At 41.5% G+C, this 20,886-nt stretch overlaps 1 protein-coding gene across 1 annotated transcript; it reads right to left on the bottom strand.

The window, feature by feature from the left end:
• Positions 1 to 3,706: 3,706 nt before the first annotated feature.
• Positions 3,707 to 19,449, bottom strand: smo (smoothened, frizzled class receptor). Its single transcript, XM_061958962.2, has 12 exons — positions 18,692 to 19,449; positions 13,429 to 13,628; positions 13,151 to 13,360; positions 11,699 to 11,871; positions 11,413 to 11,632; positions 11,221 to 11,344; positions 11,069 to 11,161; positions 9,111 to 9,219; positions 8,792 to 8,977; positions 8,561 to 8,709; positions 4,973 to 5,107; positions 3,707 to 4,886 (listed from the first exon to the last, which is right to left on the bottom strand). Exons 1-12 carry the CDS (start codon positions 18,930 to 18,932, stop codon positions 4,354 to 4,356), a joined length of 2,373 nt encoding a protein of 790 aa, XP_061814946.1. The 5' UTR covers positions 18,933 to 19,449; the 3' UTR covers positions 3,707 to 4,353.
• Positions 19,450 to 20,886: the final 1,437 nt, after the last annotated feature.

The raw sequence follows: 20,886 nt of genomic DNA, 5'->3' as shown, positions 1-20,886 counted from the left end.
TCCACATGTGTTCAGTCTTAATTTTGATGCCTTCAGTGACAATCTACAATGTAAATAGTCATGAAATAAAGAAAACGCATTGAATGAGAAGGTGTGTCCAAACTTTTGGCCTGTACTGTATGTATATAGTATATATAGAGTGTACCCCATCTTCCGCCCGAGTGTAGCTGGGATAGGCTCCAGCACCCCCGCGACCCTGAGAGGGACAAGCGGCAGAAAGTGGATGGATGGATATATTATTGCCCCCTGCTCCCGGGGAGAAACTGGGTAAAAAACACAGCACACTGCTGGCTTAACCAATGTTTACCATAACAATCTATAAGGTTAATATATTACACTTCTCTTTCTCCCCCTCCATTTATCTGCTTTCTTTTGTAATTCAAGTATTCATTACATTTATGTATTGTTGCATTTTAAGTGATTGTAATGTTGATAATAGAGGTAATTGTTCTTGATTATTATTATTATTTCATTGGTATTTTTATTGCTCCATTCGTAGTGCAATAATGTTCATTGTCATTTCTGTTATGTATTTCAGTAACTGTTTCTTTGTTTCATTTTTCGTATCATATTTGTACATATCCTATTTACTGATGTTGTTCTGTTGTTGTTGTCTCTCTGCCTTATCCCCTCTTGTCCCTGCAATTTCCCCCTCTGTCATATTTCCCCCCCTTCTTTCTATCCCCTCCTGCTCCTGTTCGGCTATGCCGAACGCAACATATATCCAAGCATTTAATAAGGTCAAGTACAAATAAAGAAGGAATCCCACACTTCTCTTTTGTAAAACAATTCTGTACAGGAGATATTGGCATCAACATCAACAATATGATTTGCCTGAGTATCTGGACAGGACATGTTAATGACAAACAAACAAACATATCTATTGAAAATATAAAAAATAAATGTTAAATACTAAAAAAAAAATTGCAAGATTAATTGAATACATTTTGTACAAGAATATGGGACGAAAAAATTAAATAAAATTACATTTTAAAACCAGTCAAAAGCACACCAATAGTGTCCAAAGACCGCTATTGTTAATTTTGTCGAACCCTCATGGTAGAATAATAAATCCTGTGATCTATGCTAATGAGCTAATCACTTTGGTATACAGTAGGACTGTTAGAGCACAATTAGCACAAAAAAAGAGTAACGTAAATATTAGAAATACATTTTTAAATGTAAATATCCATATATAAATGCAAAAATGTATACATTTGAAATATATACAGCCCTCAAACGTTTTGACTTGGGGGCCGCATTGGGCTAAAAAAGCTTGGCTGGGGGCAGAAAGCCAACTGCATGGAAAATAACTATACAGGTAAAAGCCAGTAAATTAGAATATTTTGAAAAACTTGATTTATTTCAGTAATTGCATTCAAAAGGTGTAACTTGTACATTATATTTATTCATTGCACACAGACTGATGCATTCAAATGTTTATTTCATTTAATTTTGATGATTTGAAGTGGCAACAAATGAAAATCCAAAATTCCGTGTGTCACAAAATTAGAATATTACTTAAGGCTAATACAAAAAAGGGATTTTTAGAAATGTTGGCCAACTGAAAAGTATGAAAATGAAAAATATGAGCATGTACAATACTCAATACTTGGTTGGAGCTCCTTTTGCCTCAATTACTGCGTTAATGCGGCGTGGCATGGAGTCGATGAGTTTCTGGCACTGCTCAGGTGTTATGAGAGCCCAGGTTGCTCTGATAGTGGCCTTCAACTCTTCTGCGTTTTTGGGTCTGGCATTCTGCATCTTCCTTTTCACAATACCCCACAGATTTTCTATGGGGCTAAGGTCAGGGGAGTTGGCGGGCCAATTTAGAACAGAAATACCATGGTCCGTAAACCAGGCACGGGTAGATTTTGCGCTGTGTGCAGGCGCCAAGTCCTGTTGGAACTTGAAATCTCCATCTCCATAGAGCAGGTCAGCAGCAGGAAGCATGAAGTGCTCTAAAACTTGCTGGTAGACGGCTGCGTTGACCCTGGATCTCAGGAAACAGAGTGGACCGACACCAGCAGATGACATGGCACCCCAAACCATCACCCAACCATGCAAATTTTGCATTTCCTTTGGAAATCGAGGTCCCAGAGTCTGGAGGAAGACAGGAGAGGCACAGGATCCACGTTGCCTGAAGTCTAGTGTAAAGTTTCCACCATCAGTGATGGTTTGGGGTGCCATGTCATCTGCAGGTGTCGGTCCACTCTGTTTCCTGAGATCCAGGGTCAACGCAGCCGTCTACCAGCAAGTTTTAGAGCACTTCATGCTTCCTGCTGCTGACCTGCTCTATGGAGATGGAGATTTCAAGTTCCAACAGGACTCGGCGCCTGCACACAGCGCAAAATCTACCCGTGCCTGGTTTACGGACCATGGTATTTCTGTTCTAAATTGGCCCGCCAACTCCCCTGACCTTAGCCCCATAGAAAATCTGTGGGGTATTGTGAAAAGGAAGATGCAGAATGCCAGACCCAAAAACGCAGAAGAGTTGAAGGCCACTATCAGAGCAACCTGGGCTCTCATAACACCTGAGCAGTGCCAGAAACTCATCGACTCCATGCCACGCCGCATTAACGCAGTAATTGAGGCAAAAGGAGCTCCAACCAAGTATTGAGTATTGTACATGCTCATATTTTTCATTTTTATACTTTTCAGTTGGCCAACATTTCTAAAAATCCCTTTTTTGTATTAACCTTAAGTAATATTCTAATTTTGTGACACACGGAATTTTGGATTTTCATTTGTTGCCACTTCAAATCATCAAAATTAAATGAAATAAACATTTGAATGCATCAGTCTGTGTGCAATGAATAAATATAATGTACAAGTTACACCTTTTGAATGCAATTACTGAAATAAATCAAGTTTTTCAAAATATTCTAATTTACTGGCTTTTACCTGTATATATATATATATATATATATATATATATATATATATACACACATATGTATATTATATTAATATGATGGATATATAATTAATATAATGGATATATAATTAATATAATTGGATATTAAGAGTATGTCAAAGTTTGACTCCTACCTTCTTGTTTACTTCCCTGACTTAGTTTCGTAATCAATCAAGAATGTCAAGCAGCTAAAATGCGCCAAACATGGATAAGTGTGGAGTGAGTGTTTTACATATTTCCCATTATGCACTGGAATGGATTTAAATCGGTGTAAATTAGAAATTCTTTATAGTGTTTGGACATTTTTCACAATATCCACAATGTTTAGTGTGTAGGTTGTGTTATGTATGACCAAGAGTGTTTGGCATCATGACTAGGGAAGGTTGTTTGGATTGTATCATATGATTAAATGCTGTCCAATTATTTCAAATTACTCATTGATCTGATTTACTCACATTGTCCACAAGATGGCTGAAATTATGTACCTGGTATTTAAGATTAATTTGGAAGCACACCGCTATGCTATTTCAAATGAATTTGATGCTTCAAACTCATGACATCTCCAGGGACTAATTGAGGAAGCTGGTGAGACGCACTTGTAGTTTGGACACCCCTGATATACAGTATAAGTAAAGAAAATATTTAGCCTGAATGCAATTTAAAACAATACAATGCCACAAACCAGTAAAACAGTGTGGAGTAATATTAGTTTTAATTTTAATTTATTAATTTAGATTTAAAAAACAACGCGCACAATAATAAGTGACATATTTCGTTTTCACCCCCCAAAAAAGCATAGAAAATGACCGTTAGAAAAGTATTCTTCATTTTATTTTGTCTTTTACATCCATTTGAGACAGCACAGCTATTATCGTATAAATATATCTGTAATAACTACAAAAGAGTGAGCTATGTCGGTCTTATTTCCGCATTATTGCTCACAGTAACGTGAATGAAAATGACATTTTGGTTACAGCGTACAGTAAAAACATTGCATTTCCTCTTCCCTTTTAAAAAAAACATCTCACTAGTCATGGTTTCATATATAAATCTGTACAAATAATACCCTTGTTGTCATGTCTATTAACAGCTTATATACAGTAAACATTGTTCAATATGGGCTTGGACAGGAAGTAGCAATATTTTCAAAAATCATGTTTGCTCGCAAAAGAAAAGTTAATCTAAACATTTCATTTTAAAAGTGGCAAAAAGTGAAAGAAAAGAGCATAATTGTGTAAATAAAGTTGTGTAAAAGTGTACTTTAATGGTAACCTGCCATATTATTATTCACCTACAGTTTCATATTTTCAAGCTTTTTTTTTTAGCTGCCTCCTTTGAGTTGCCAATGGAATCGTTTCCTTAAAAAAAGACTAATTTAAAAAACACTTAAGCAAAGTTTCCAGCACTTTTTCTTTAGCTTACAGTCAGTGGACTACTTAGAAGTCCGATTCAGCGTCCATGAGCTCCGCCTCCATGAGGTTAGTCCGCGAGTGGAGCGGACCGTAGCCGACCCTCCGGCCCACGGGCACCCTCGCCAGGTGTGCCATCCTCTCCGACAGCCCCTCCTGCTGGGCAGGGCAGCGCGGTACCAGGCTCGGGTCATCCGGCGGGTTTGAGAGCGAGCCGTGTCCGTAGCCTCTGCTGTGATAGGTGGGTAAGACGCACCTGTCCTCGGGGTAGCACCCGGGCAAGATATCATCCTCCAGCATCTGCTGACGCCTCTGCTGCTCCCGCAGGTTGGCCACCATGCTGGGATGGCAGGGCAGCTTGGGGAGGCGGGGCACGGAGCTGCGGCCAAATTCGCGCTGCGGGAAGGCGGCCTGGTGGTGCTCCGCCTCCATCGCCGCCTCCTCCGCTGCTGCACGAACCTCCTTCTTCTTCCTCTTCTTCTTCTTCTTCCGCTTTATCATCTCTGGGGAGATTTCAGCCTCCACCATCCACAGCCTGTTCCTCTCCTCGGGGGGCGGGACTGTGGACAAGGAACACGAAGTGAAGGGAAAAGTCAGGAAAAAGGGAGGAAACATCCTTCTGTTAAAACTTTTTTTTTATCCTCACCCGGCGTTCCTGTGGGAGTAACGGAGATGTCCTGAGGCAGGATGGCACCTCGTCGGGCCACCATCTTGGTCACATGCTGCGCCCAGGCCGAGGACACGTCGTTGGACGGCTCGTTGAGATCAAAGTTAATGCCGGCTGTTGATAAAACAAAACATACATTTCTATTGATGTAGTTCCACTTATCTAGACTTAGACTTAGACAAACTTTAATGATCCACGAGGGAAATTGTTCAAATTAGGCACTGATGTGTGGTAAGTTTCAGTTTTTCAATTGAATTTAATAAACTCTCATCATTGTTGATTATAGGCTGCTCATTAAGAGGATTTTGAGAATAATACACTTTCAGAAAAATGTCATCAAATAGTTCTTCAATCAATCAATCAATCAATGTTTATTTATATAGCCCTAAATCACAAGTGTCTCAAAGGGCTGCACAAGCCACAACGACATCCTCGGTACAGAGCCCACATAAGGGCAAGGAAAAACTCACCCCAGTTCTTAGTGACACTTAATTACTTAAAATAATGTAAAAAACATTTTGGACTTACCTTTTATTTGTACGTGAAGTTCATGCACAAAAGCTCTTTTTTATCCATGTACAGTACTTTGATTATAAAAGTCTGATTACCTCCCGTAATTTGGAGACATTTTTGATCTTGTTTATATATTCCTGCATCTTGGTACTCACATTCACTTAGTAGAGCAATAAAATAGTTTTTTTGTATTTTGTTCATGTCAAAGTTTTTTTTTTTTTTAAACAAAAGCAAAAAGCGCCTGCTCGCTCACATACGCCACCACAATTCATATTGACTCAGTGTGTGTGGCAACTAAGAGTACTGCAGCCAGGGATACCGTTCACATTTGAATCAATACAGTACCGGTACCAATTCCCAGTATCTGGGATCGATACCAGTACTCAAAGCAAAACCAATTTTTGCTACTTTTGTTTTTAAATTAAAATCTCATGTTTATTGCTACATTTAAAAATGAGCTGAACATGATAACTGCTGTCCAGTTGTTATATTTTGTTTAATCACATTCCTGAGTCTCATTTATAAGTATGACATTAAGTTGCAATTAAAGTTGCGAGCCCAAGACGTTAGTGATTTTGTTTTTGTTGCACACTAAAAAGTGTTAATACTGTAAGTATAGGAGGGTTGCATATGATGTCATATCCGTTTTTCTTCTTTGCGGCCTAATTCACAAAATGGTCAAGCGGCTTGAGCGCAGCATTAAAACAAGTGAGTGAGTGTAGAGTTTGAGCAGAAAATGTTGTATTGCTGTTCTGTTCTTGGATGTTCAAATAGAAAGATAGGAAAGACCTTTCATAGAGTCCCCAAATAAGTGATTTATAAAGGTAATCAAATCAGGGCAAAAAACGAAAGTGCTTCGAAGAATGTGGGTCTTAAAAAGATCACTTTCATCATCTTGTGCAATACAATCGGACCATGCACGTGTCTGCAGCGATCACTTTGTGAAATGTTTGTTTGAATATTTGATTTGTTTGTGAAACTTTCTGTGATGCAATCGAGTTTATTCTTAACTATATTAGCAGTGTCTGATAGCAGAATTAAACGTAAGAAAAGGCAGAGAGATTGCATTAGTTTGTGGTTGCTATGCCTAAATATAACTACAAAGACTTGCTTGTGCAACTAAACTAACGTCATGTCAAGTCCTAGTAATAAATAGTGTGGTTGTTGGTCCAAATACACTGTATTTTTGTGGTCAATTTTCATAACAGAAACTAAAAGCTTAGTTGTTGTTGTGCAGGAAAGCCAAGTGCTTTATTCGACACAAATGACCTCATTATATTGTCGCATCTTTGGTGATATTCGTTAGCATTAAGAAAATATCTTTAATAGTATTAATATACTAGATTAATACATCTCTCGTAGGCTCAACAGCATATACTGAATTTTGATATCCCTAGCAAAGATTCATGCTGAACAACAGGGACATATACAGCTAAATAATGAAAAAAAGTATGAACTTCACACCATAAAAACAACTGCAGACATGAATTGTAGATTTGTAGCAGAAAATCAACTTCAAACAAACTTCTCCTTTTTCTCATCAGCGTCACGATCACAGCAGCACGGCACTCGTTATGTCAATCAAATACGTTACCTACCGATGCATGAATAAGTCAAATTTTGTCTTTCACCTCAGATGTAAAGACATGATGTGCCTTCAATCTTTTTTTCTTTAAAAACCGTGAGTGTCAAGTGAAGTGAGATAGCAGTAACCTCCTGCTGATGATGAATGGTTTAAATCTTTAAAAAAATTTTTTTCTTATGAGTGTAAAAATCCACTCAGTCCCATTTAAAATATGTTTTACATGATCGCTTTTATATTTGCCGCTAAACCAGGAGTCCTCAAACTACGGCCCACGAGCCGGATATGGCCCATCAGCATCCAAAATCCGGGCTGCGGGAAGTTCCAAGTTAAAAAAAAATTATTATTTTTTCTTGTTTTTATTAATTATTACTTTTTTTTAATCTGTCCTTTCTAATCCATTTTCTACCGCCTGTTACTCTCGGTGTCTCCTAGCCGCTCAGACAAATCATATTGTCTAAAATTTGTATTTTCCCATCGATAACGTGACATCATCGCGCTCGCTCGACACTGCGACTCGAGCGGTAAGTGCGCTCTCTTTCAGTCAGTTAGTGCGCGAGGCCCGGCCCCCGGCCAAATTGTTTTAACGCAATGCGGCCCCTGAGTCAAAACGTTTGGGGACCCCTGCTCTAAACCTGTCAAAATTTGCCTAAATCTGCACTGATTCAGGTAAATAAACAGTAGCCTAACGGGGCTTAGACCATCGCCTGAAACCCGATGTGCCTCTAGGTCACTTGATTACAGCCCACCTATTGTACTTATTATGCGCCAGCTGTTTGACTGTAACGTGCATCTTAGTTGCAGTGTTCATTAAAAAATTTGGAGGTATTGAAATCGCCATGTAAAACCGCTAATGCTAATCAGTAGAATATCAATAGCAAAGCCAATGTAATTATATTAACATCAAGCTAGCGCATTTTTTGAAAAGTGGAGCCATACGTTACTTACAATGGAGCGTTTTTTTTCAATCAATTTCTTTGTTGGCATTGGAAATTGCAACATTATCTAGTTACTTTGGTAGCTCTCAGTGCTGCTGGAGTCATCGCCAAGTGCCGAAGTATAAAGAGGCGTGACGTCACACGCAACCCAGGCAGTGTAACATGGGACCATTGGATTTTACATGAATCGGTTGTGCCCAGTAGGACCGGCCTGATTCGGTCAGTGCCAAAAATGCACTGGATTCGGTATCCATCCTTATCTGCAGCGCCTCTCAGTATCATTGTTTGGTATTCATAGTCCTATTATCAAGAATAATAATGTCACACATTAAACACAGCCTCATATCAGTTTCCTACTCTATATATGATCAGAAATGATCAGAAAATGTACAAATTGAGACATTGTTGAAAAGATAATAATTTAGAAAACTGTTTAAATAATAAATATGAATAAATGAATTTTATTACATTTTTTTCAAAACAAGTAAGGCTCTACCTGCCATGAGGCGACACAAGTTTGACATTTTTACATACCAACAGGGCCATCATGTGACAAGGTGTGCATGCTGAAGGACAGCTCCTTCTCCGGATCCTTGTGGAGCTCCTTCCTCAGGGCGAAGGCCTTGGCGATCATCTTGCTCTTCTTGATCCTCTTGGGCTCGTTGTCACCGCGCCCGATGATCCTGCCGACAGATAAAGACATAGATGACGCACGAAGGCGAGAAGAGGATCTCTAACGTATTGTTTCACGTAGCCTCGGCGTACTTGCACCAGGTGCGCTTCCAAATGAGGATGGTAGCTTTGGTCCACACCCACGTGCTCATGGCGATACCCGTGCCAAACATGGAGAACAGGTTGATCTTCTCCACCATCAAACTGGGACGGTTCTTGATGGTGCACTCTGGGATCGGCTTGTTGGTCTGGGAGGCGATGGTGACGTTGGCTTCGCAGCTGTCGGGTATATCGAAGTTTGCATAACCGTTTGTTTTTGTTGTTTATGCAAAATGCAAATGTCCACTGTGGAGGACGTTTCTCAGAAGGTGAAGACAAAAGACAACACGACGGAGGACAAAAACAAACGTACAGAACGTATTCCCGGAAGCTTCTTTCCCATTCCGCCTGGTTGAAGAAGTCGTAGAAGTGGCAGCCAAAGGTGATGAAAACGAATCCGAATGCCAGGAATCCGAATATTCCTGACAGGAGAACAAACTCAAGTTAGTTTTTAGGTGTCGGCCTGCAGATATATATATATATATATAAATATTTTTTATTATCGGCACTTGACATTTCAAAATAAAACACAGTGGTACCGCTGCTAATACCATGCAATTTTTCCCATAAGAAATAATAATAACACATAAGGAATGCGAACAAGATACCCAACAATGTGAGCACAAAACACATTTTATAGAGAATCATTTGTGTTTCATATGTAGAAAATATAAAATACATATGAATAACAAATGAAATAAATACATCTACATTATTTAACATCAGTTTTATCTTTATTGAAGACTTTCGTTGGCAAAGCCACCACCTACCTACTTTGCTACGAGGTCTTTCTTGAATTAAATTGTGTTTCTCACATTCTTCATCAAAGTGCTGGCATTTGCAACTTTCTTTGGCCCCATCGTGGATTATTATGTGGTCATACTCAATTATAAAAAAGTCTACTTCCCTAACACTTAGGGCAAAGCTGATCAACGAAACGTGTCCAAAGTGGATGGAGTCTGTTAAGTGAGCAGAATAAAGCGTGCAATCCATTTTGTTTCTCCATCTTCGTTAATACTCAGAGTATATGCTGATCATCTTAACACCCACAATACTTGGAAAAGAAGATACAAAAAAGCAAAAACTGCTCCTCGCCATCACCAATTAAACTGTCATTACTTCACTTTAGTTGATCAAAGACAGATACTAAACTGATGGGCGATGATAAATTGCAAATCAATTTTGCCAACCATCAAACCGCCATTACTTCACTTTAAATGATCAGCTCTCCTTCCAAACTGATATGAGGCTTTAAGGTTGAGATCTGATAATGAATATATATCGACACCAATATACCCTTGTGGTGGTAAAATTATGCCAGCATTAACTTCCATTCACAAGCGCCGACCTTTCTGAGAATTTTGATTTGGTCTTGGCATTGGAAAAGACAAGACTGCATGTGTCATGCGTGCCTGCCAACTCGCGTGAACCCTGAGTGGCACGGGGATGCGAGGGGCCGTTCAATGCTGCTTGCAATATTAATTGTTTATTATATATATATATATATACATATATATATATATATACACATAAATATATATATATATATATATATATATATATGTATATATAAATATATATATATATATATACACATACATACATACATACATATATATATATATACATAAATATATATATATATATGTATATATAAATATATATATATATACATACATACATACATATATATATATGTATGTGTGTATGTATGAATGTATATATATACATATATATATATATATATATATATATATATATATATATATATATATATATATATATATATACATATACACATACATACATATACATATATATATATATATATATACACATACATATATATATATATATATATATATATATATATATATATATATATATATATATATATAAAAAACATTTATTGTGTTATTTTCTATTTTATTTATTGCTATAGTACTATTATTTTCTCAATGTTGTTTTTATTAATTAATTATTTTTATTTTTACATATATTTTATAATACGTCTTATACAATTTCTTTTAGATGGTGTTAATCGAAGTTGACCTCCAGTGTGGATGCCTCAGGTGGCGTTTTTCCTAAATTCTCAGTGCTATGCCATGTTTTGTTTTTGACAACAGTTCTGTATGTTTTTATGTGTTTTCATCTGCTCTTTTTCTTTCTTTCTGTAAAGCACTTTGTATTGCCACTTGCCTCCGCATAAAAAGCGCTATAAAAATAAAGTTTGATTGATTGACTGACTTTATCGTGGCAGAGGAAACATACCGAGTCTTAGCATTGTCTCGTTGATTTTGCTGGCTGCCTTCTCACTCAGTAGTCCTGGATGGTTGCTTTTGATGGAGAAGAGTGTCATGACCCCTGAAACAAAAAGACATATCACCAAAAATTCTGTTTTTCAGAAATCTGTTGCGACTCACCTCGGATGAGAAAGTAGCCTCCGACGACCAGCACCACCCCGATGGGTGCGAGCACAAATCCAGCGCGGTATCTGTAGTTTTTGTAGCCCACAAAGCAAATCCCGCTCACAGAATCGCCGTCCACCTAAACGTAGGAATTCACCACAGAAAATGAAACAATCTTTCGAAGAACAAAAATTGCGATGGACGTACTTCTGCAATGGCCAAAATGGCCACGGTGAGGACGAACGGGATGGACCATGTGACCATGTGGAAGTAGGAAGTGCGTCCGGTGAGAGGCTGCTGCGTGGTGCCGAGTGCCTTGAAGGAGGTGTGCCAGGCGTAGGTCAGCATCACAAACCAGATCACGCCCGACATGAGCGAGTAGTACACGATGATGAAGATGGTCACGCACGACAGCGTCTCCGACGAACTGCCACGACACAAAAGCCGTCATTCTCTGTGCGTTAACACATCCGACTGTCCGGTGCGAACTTACGAGGGCTCGCCGAGTCTCATGGTGTTGTCGCTCTTGCACACGATCTCGTCGCGAGCCCCGTCCAGGAACTGCGCCAGCCAGCCGATGCTGCCAACAAAGAAGCAGGCGTTGATGTAGAAGAGGATGACGGCCGGGTAGCGGTTGGAGTTCTTCCAGTCGGCCAAGAATGTAGCCTGAAAAAAAAAAAGAGAACATTTGTCCGCCTTTGCCTTTCACACAGAACGTTTGCAGGCTGCCTGCTATTACAGTATGAAACAATAGTCCGACTGTCACAATTGCATTTAACACAATTACACCACAAAAGAGCCGTAAGATCTTTTTCAGAACGATATTTCCCACAACAAGACAGCGTCCGAAAATGTGTTAATTAGACAGATGACGACATAAAAAACTCCAAACACAACAAATGCGGGATTCCCTAACACACGAGTGACATCCCGCCTCTGTTACAGCTCCGAGGCTACTGCTGGAAATGGAAAATTGGAGGCTCAAGTTCTTGCCTTCCATTTTATGATGATGCTGTTTATACAGAATGTTGACAAAGGCAGAAAAAAGGCGGAAACAGGCTGTGAGAAAGGGGTAATTGTGAAGAATGGTGCTGTTTTTACAGAACAGTGACAAAGGGTGGAAAAAAGGCAGAGACCAGCTGTGTGAAAGGGGTAACCACAACAAATTAATCTTAAAATCGTTAAAAATCAAATGTATGTTTATACAGTAAATGCTGGTGCTGTTTTTAGAGAAGAGTGAAAAAAGTAAAATAAAGACAAAAACAGGCTCTGTGAAAAGGTAACCGCCATGAATTGAACTTAGGCTTTTTCAAAATAAAATGTATGTTTTCAAATGTTGGTGCTGTTTTTAGAGAACAATGATAAAGGTAGAAAAAGGCGGACACCAACTGTGGTTTAGGGGTAACTGCAATTAATTCATCCTAGGCTGTGTCATAATCAAAGGTATGTTCCCAAATGTTGGTGCCGCTCTTACAGAACAGCAAATACATCTGGGAAATCGGCGGAAACAGGCTGTGTGAAAGGGGAACTGCCATAACTTAAGCTCTTTAAATATAAAAATGTATGCTTCCAATTGTTTGTTTCCAAAATTTGGAGTGACAAAGGCAGAAAAAAGGCAGAGACCGGCTGTGTGAATGAGGTAACCGCAATGAATTCATGTTAGAATCTTTCATACGAAAATGTACCGTATTTTTCGGACTATAAGTCGCAGTTTTTTTCATAGTTTGGCCGGGCTCCAGTGCGACTTATATATGTTTTTTTCCTTCTTTTTTATGCATTTTCGGCAGGTGCGACTTATACTCCGAAAAATACAGTATGTTTGCAAATGTTGGTGCCGCTCATACAGAACAGCAAATACATCTGTGAAAGACGCGGAAACAGGCGGTGTGAAAGGGTAAGGTTAGTTTTAAATTGTGTGGAAGGTTGTTGCAGCAGCAAAGTTTACCAGCGTGAAGAAGGTGCAGAGCAGCGTGATGGTGCCAAAGTAGGCGATGTAGGCGTGCATGTCGTCGTGTTCCTCCTCCGTGAACAAAGGGTTGTCACACTGGATGCCGCAGCCTTCTACGTCCTTGTACCAGCTGGACTGAATGTCCGTCTTCACCAGCGGGGCCTCGCACTGACCCGACATGTTGAACTTCAGCTTCTGCACCTCGTTCTGAAAACAAAGGCTCTGGTCAAAGGTGACAATGACGACACAAGAGGTCATCCGGTGGTGTCCATTACCGGGCAGCCCGCTGGGAATTTCTCGCATTTGAGGAAGTTGGGCCAACCGCGCTCCTGGTCCACGATGCTGCAAGGACGCCGTGTGGACAAACACAAACTCTGACTGGGAAGCTCAACACGGCCGTTCTCACATTTTGGCATGTAGACGGCGCAAAGAAGAGGCTGGATGACGGACCAGCAGCGAGGAGCGTTACGCAGACCTGGGATGCAAAGAAGACAATTGTCACATCGTTAGCGAACACTCTCGTAGGTCAAAACATTTTTTTATCAGGATCACACTACAGGACTTCTTTGCTGACGTCATGACACCTAAAGGTGACATCCTTCATTCCATCCTTTTCCATTCATGACACTTCCTGCTTTTTAGGGGACAAATTATGCTAAAAACTGACTGAAGCGCTTTACAGCATTGACATTTCTCAACAGATTCCAACTGTATTTGAATGGTTTTAGATATGACAAATATATATGTTTTACATCCTGCCTACTTCAAACTAAAATATCTAAATTATTAAAACATTTGATCTGTGCTGCTTAGCAACTATAAATAGTGTACCGGTATATACATATATATTAGGCAGAAAGTATATATATCTATAGTTACTAAAACAAATATCAAAATACATAAATTATATATATATATATATATATATATATATATATATATTTTCTTTTTTTCTTCTACTTCCATCCATCCATCCATTTTCTACTGCTTGTCCCTTTTGGGGTTGCGGGGGGGGTGACATATTTTACCTATGCTGACCACTATACTGTAGGTACAGTATATGCATAAACATAAAAAATATTTACATATATAAAATTAGATGTATGCATACAATAAATAATGCAAAAAATACAAATATCTATTTTGGTGAGTTTTTTTAATTCTGTCGACTTCAAGGAAAACAATCTAAAACACAAAAAGCATATTTCACCTCTGTTGCTCACAGTCACTACATGTACTGCATAATGCATATATATTGAAAAATATTGAAATGTATGAAATTAAATATACACACAAAATAAATAATGTTAAAATACAAACCCCAAAACCAGTGAAGTTTGCACGTTGTGTAAATAGTAAATAAAAACAAAATACAATGATTTGCAAATCCTTTTCAACCTATATTCATTTGAATAGACTGCAAAGACAAGATATTTAACGTTCGAACTAGAAAACTATTTTTTGCAAATATTAGCTCATTTTGATTTTGATCCCTGCAACATGTTTCAATTAAGCTGGCACATCCATCCATCCATCTTCTTCCGCTTATCCGAGGTCGGGTCGCGGGGGCAGCAGCCTAAGCAGGGAAGCCCAGACTTCCCTCTCCCCAGCCACTTCGTCCAGCTCCTCCCGGGGGATCCCGAGGCGTTCCCAGGCCAGCCGGGAGACATAGTCTTCCCAACGTGTCCTGGGTCTTCCCCGTGGCCTCCCACCGGTCGGACGTGCCCTAAACACCTCCCGAGGGAGGTGATCGGGTGGCATCCTGACCAGATGCCCGAACCACCTCATCTGGCTCCTCTCGATGTGGAGGAGCAGCGGCTTTACTTTGAGTTCCCCCCGGATGACAGAGCTTCTCACCCTATCTCTAAGGGAGAGCCCTGCCACCCGGCGGAGGAAACTCATTTCGGCCGCTTGTACCCGTGATCTTGTCCTTTCGGTCATAACCCAAAGCTCATGACCATAGGTGAGGATGGGAACGTAGATCGACCGGTAAATTGAGAGCTTTGCCTTCCGGCTCAGCTCCTTCTTCACCACAACGGATCGATACAGCGTCCGCATTACTGAAGATGCCGCACCGATCCGCCTGTCGATCTCACGATCCACTCTTCCCTCACTCGTGAACAAGACTCTGAGGTACTTGAACTCCTCCACTTGGGGCAGGGTCTCCTCCCCAACCCGAAGATGGCATTCCACCCTTTTCCGGGTGAGAACCATGGACTCGGACTTGGAGGTGCTGATTCTCATCCCAGTCGCTTCACACTCGGCTGCGAACCGATCCAGCGAGAGCTGAAGATCCCGGCCAGATGAAGCAATCAGGACCACATCATCTGCAAAAAGCAGAGACCTAATCCTGCAGCCACCAAACCGGATCCCCTCAACGCCTTGACTGCGCCTAGAAATTCTGTCCATAAAAGTTATGAACAGAATCGGTGACAAAGGGCAGCCTTGGCGGAGTCCAACCCTCACTGGAAACGTGTCCGACTTACTGCCGGCAATGCGGACCAAGCTCTGACACTGATCATACAGGGAGCAGACCGCCAAAATCAGACAGTCCGATACTCCATACTCTCTGAGCACTCCCCACAGGACCTCCCGAGGGACACGGTCGAATGCCTTCTACAAGTCCACAAAGCACATGTAGACTGGTTGGGCAAACTCCCATGCACCCTCAAGGACCCTGCCGAGAGTATAGAGCTGGTCCACAGTTCCACGACCAGGACGAAAACCACACTGTTCCTCCTGAATCCGAGGTTCGACTATCTGGCGTAGCCTCCTCTCCAGTACACCTGAATAGACCTTACCGGGAAGGCTGAGGAGTGTGATCCCACGATAGTTAGAACACACCCTCCGGTTCCCCTTCTTAAAGAGAGGAACCACCACCCCGGTCTGCCAATCCAGAGGTACCGCCCCCGATGTCCACGCGATGCTGCAGAGTCTTGTCAACCAAGACAGCCCCACAGCATCCAGAGCCTTAAGGAACTCCGGGCGGATCTCATCCACCCCCGGGGCCTTGCCACCGAGGAGCTTTTTAACTACCTCAGCAACCTCAGCCCCAGAAATAGAAGAGCCCACCACAGATTCCCCAGGCACTGCTTCCTCATAGGAAGACGTGTTGGTGGGATTGAGGAGGTCTTCGAAGTATTCCCTCCACCGAGCCACAATATCCGCAGTCGAGGTCAGCAGAACACCATCCTCACCATATAGTGTTGATAGTGCACTGTTTCCCCTTCCTGAGGCGGCGGATGGTGGTCCAGAATCGCTTCGAAGTCGTCCGGAAGTCGTTTTCCATAGCTTCCCCGAACTCCTCCCATGTCCGAGTTTTTGCCTCCGCAACCGCTGAAGCCGCACACCGCTTGGCCTGTCGGTACCTGTCCGCTGCCTCAGGAGTCCTATGAGCCAAAAGAACCCGATAGGACTCCTTCTTCAGCTTGACGGCATTCCTCACCGCCGGTGTCCACCAACGGGTTCTAGGATTACCGCCACGACAAGCACCAACTACCTTGCGGCCACAGCTCCAATCAGCTGCCTCGACAATAGAGGCGCGGAACATGGTCCACTCGCACTCAATGTCCAGCACCTCCCTCGTGACATGTTCAAAGTTCTTCCGGAGGTGGGAATTGAAACTCTCTCTGACAGGAGACTCTGCCAGACATTCCCAGCAAACCCTCACAATGCGTTTGGGCCTGCCAGGTCTGTCCGGCATCCTCCCCCACCATCGCAGCCAACTCACCACCAGGTGGTGATCGGTTGAAAGCTACGCCCCTCTCTTCACCCGAGTGTCCAAAACATGAGGCCGCAAATCCGATGACACAACTACAAAGTCGATCATGGAACTGCGGCCTAGGGTGTCCTGGTGCCAAGTGCACATATGGACACCCTTATGTTCGAACATGGTGTTCATTATGGACAATCTGTGACGGGCACAAAAGTCCAATAACAAAACACCACTCGGGTTCAGATCCGGGCGGCCATTCTTCCCAATCACGCCTCTCCAGGTTTCACTGTCGCTGCCTTTTTTTTGCCACATGTGCCAGCTTACTCCTCTCTGAGCTGCCACCTTACCGTGGTAGAGGAGTTTGCGTGTCCCAATTATCCTAGGAGCTATGTTGTCCGGGGGCTTTATGCCCCCTGGTAGGGTCTCCCAAGACAAACTGGTCCTAGGTGAGGGATCAGACAAAGAGCAGCTCAAAGACCTCCATGACGATTAAAAATAAAGGACCCAGATTTCCCTCGCCCGGACACGGGTCACCGGGGCCCCCCTCTGGAGCCAGGCCCGGAGGCGGGGCACGATGGCGAGCGCCTGGTGGCCGGGCCTGTCCCCATGGGGCCCGGCCGGGCACAGCCCGAAGAGGCAACGTGGGTCCCCCCTCCAATGGGCTCACCACCCATAGCAGGGGCCATAGAGGTCGGGTGCAGTGTGAGCTGGGCGGCAGCCGAGGGCAGGGCACTTGGCGGCCCGATCCTCGGCTACAGAAGCTAGCTCTTGGGACGTGGAACGTCACCTCGCTGGGGGGGAAGGAGCCTGAGCTAGTGCGCGAGGTCGAGAAGTTCCAGCTAGATATAGTCGGACTCACTTCTACGCACAGCAAGGGCTCTGGAACCAGTTCTCTCGAGAGGGGCTGGACTCTCTTCCACTCTGGCGACGGGCTGGGGTGGCAATTCTTGTTGCCCCCCGGCTCAGAGCCTGCACGTTGGAGTTCAACCCGGTGGACGAGAGGGTAGCTTCCCTCCGCCTTCGGGTGGGGGGACGGGTCCTGACTGTGGTTTGCGCTTACGCGCCAAACGGCAGCTCAGAGTACCCAACCTTTTTGGATTCGCTCGAGGGAGTACTTGAGAGTGCTCCCACGGGTGATTCCCTCGTTCTACTGGGGGACTTCAATGCTCATGTTGGCAGCGACAGTGAAACCTGGAGAGGCGTGATTGGGAAGAATGGCACATGTGGCAAAAAAAATACTGAACAGATGTTTATTGGGATAAGGACCTGGCTGAGTAACAACAATATGAACGTTGCACGGGAAATTTCTCTGCCAGTTTCTGCATCCCACAGGGATTCATATTGTTGTTACTCAGCCAGCTTTTGTGCGTCCATCAGACCCACAAACGCTGGCTGAGTAACAACAATTATCCCAATAAACATCTGTTCAGTATTTTAACATAAAAGTGTTTGATTGAGAGGCATTAAAAGCCACAAAATGCAACGCTGGCATTTACCATGAATTGATGGACCCCGACTTAAACAAGTTGAAAAACTTATTCGGGTGTTACCATTTAGTGGTCAATTGTACGGAATATGTACTGTACTGTGCAATCTACTAATAAAAGTCTAAATCAATCAAAAAAACACAAGGGTTAAGCAATACTGCTTGCAGCCACACGGCGGCATATGTACACGACATCTTGGGCTTGTTATGATATGCGATGATGTCACATTACAAGCCCTCAATGCATTTGTGGTGTTTTTTTTTTTTTTTACATTTTTGGGCATGATTTCTTCTGTTGATGTGGAGATTTGCGGGTGAATGTGTGGTTCCGACTCACCGGACCACATGGTCAGCTTCTCGAAGGCGTCCTCCTGCGTGCCGGAGTCCTCTGCCAGCAGGAGAGAAGTGTGCGTGTAAGGTAAAGGTGAGCCCAGGCAGGTGTTGTACTTTAGAGCCTCGCACGTCGTCGTCTTCTTGCATTGGTCCTCCAACACGCTCCCGTTCGGAGACAAGACGGCGCTGCCGCACGCCAGCACGCAACACATCCCAACAAAGGAGCTCCAAACTCGGGAGGACATCTTGGGAAGGACCGCGGGAGAGGGGGTGGAGGAGGAGGGCCGGGGAGGAAAGTCGCAATGGTGCAAATAATAATATTTAAAAAAAGGACGACAAAGTTCACTTTGTGCAAAGAATAAACGACATGTTGGTGAAAAGTTGTCCACTTTTCTTCTTAACCTCCACGACGTCCCGAGTTCGAATCCTCCAAGATGACACGTAGTGACGTCATGGCGGCTAAAACTTCCCCTATTGACTTTTAGGATGAAGAAAACAAGTGAAATATTGCAAGAAGATGATGAGAAAGGTTGAATTTGGAGGAAAGAAAAAGTTTCACATTCTTCCTCCCCCTCCCCCACAAATCAGTGGATGTAAGAAGAGCTCCTCCTCCTCATGGACCTCCTTCTCCCTTTTCCCTCGACTTCTTCGCCTCTTTTAGACAAAAACACTCATATCTCGGTTATATTTGGATGGGATCGCCACACAAGCACACGTTTCCTCCAAGACAACTTCTCCCGGTTGTTGTTGTCACTTAATTTGTTTTGCTTAGCTCAGGAATGTTGTGGAAACAACGACCCCTCCCCCACCCCCCTGCTCTCTGCCAACCTAACTTCCCCCTGGCACAAATCCCTCAAAACATCTTTAAATACTACTTCTAACTTCATAGTAATTACTATTAATAATAATCATATTAGTACTACGGTAGTGGTAACTTCTAAAAGGTCACAACCCTTCCCTCCTTAGGACACACATGTTTTTTAAATGTCTCACTCTTTTTAAAATTAATTATCAATATTTACTTAAATCAGAGGTGTCAAAGTCGTTTTCACTGAGGGCCACATCGCAGTTATGTTTGGCCCCAGAGGGCCGCTTCTAACAGTGAATACAATTATTACACCATTTTTTTATTAGTAGATTTTTTTTAAACTAAAATGTAAAAAAAAATGTGGTAAGTTGCAATAAATTCACTTAAAAATGTAGTGTATATTACTGTAAATGGAAAAACAGTACTGCTGTTTTTATGGTAAAAAAAAGAAAAAGAAAGAAAAGGCAGCTCAATTGCCAAAATGTTACTGTAAAATTTACATTTGGTTTTTTACTGTAAATAAAAAAAAACTGCAATTTTACAGTAACATTTTGGCACCTTTTTTTTGTTTTTACTGCAAATTAACAACTGTAGATTTTCAGTGTATTACTGTAAATGCCAAAACGACATCACAGTTTATTACAGTAAAAAAAAGTTCTGTTTTTTTCATTTAGAGAAAAATGCTGTAAAAACCACAGTAAATTTCGCAATTTTACCATGAAATCTACTGCTACTTTTACATTGCACAATTTGATGGATAACTAAAATAATCATTATTATTAGTGTTTATTTCTATTTAAAAAATGTTTGGAATGTTTGATATATTTTTTGCATAGTTAGACAATATTTAAGTTGACATAATTTGCGATGACATGGAGTAAAAAAAATTTTTTCTCCCAAAACAGAAAGAAAAATACATTTAGTAAGAAAACTTACAGTACTTTATTGACACATATTATTTCCAGGCTTTCGAGGGCCAAATAAAATGAAGTGGCGAATCACATCTGGCCCCCGGGCCTTGAGTTTGACACTATAGTGACCTAAATGATTCATATAAAAATACAACAATAAAGTTGAGTTTTTGAGTTACATTATACTGTATATCTATACACATATAGGTATAGCTAGATTTAGTTATAATGTATGTGTATATATATATATATATATATAAAACTTTCTATCTTTATCTATATACTGTATGTACATATATATATATATATATATATATATATATATATATATATATATATATATATATATATATATATAAATTGTGTGTATATATGAGATACAGATTTACAGATGGCTAAAGACATACAGTATATACAGTACAGGCCAATAGTTTGGACACACCTTCTCATTTCAATGTGTTTTCTTTATTTTCATGACTA

This window comes from Nerophis lumbriciformis, linkage group LG05 (genome assembly GCF_033978685.3).
Source record: "Nerophis lumbriciformis linkage group LG05, RoL_Nlum_v2.1, whole genome shotgun sequence".
NCBI classification, from domain to species: Eukaryota; Metazoa; Chordata; class Actinopteri; order Syngnathiformes; family Syngnathidae; genus Nerophis; species Nerophis lumbriciformis.
Note: the sequence above shows the minus strand (reverse complement) of the source record. Positions and strands in the feature narration are given on the sequence as shown.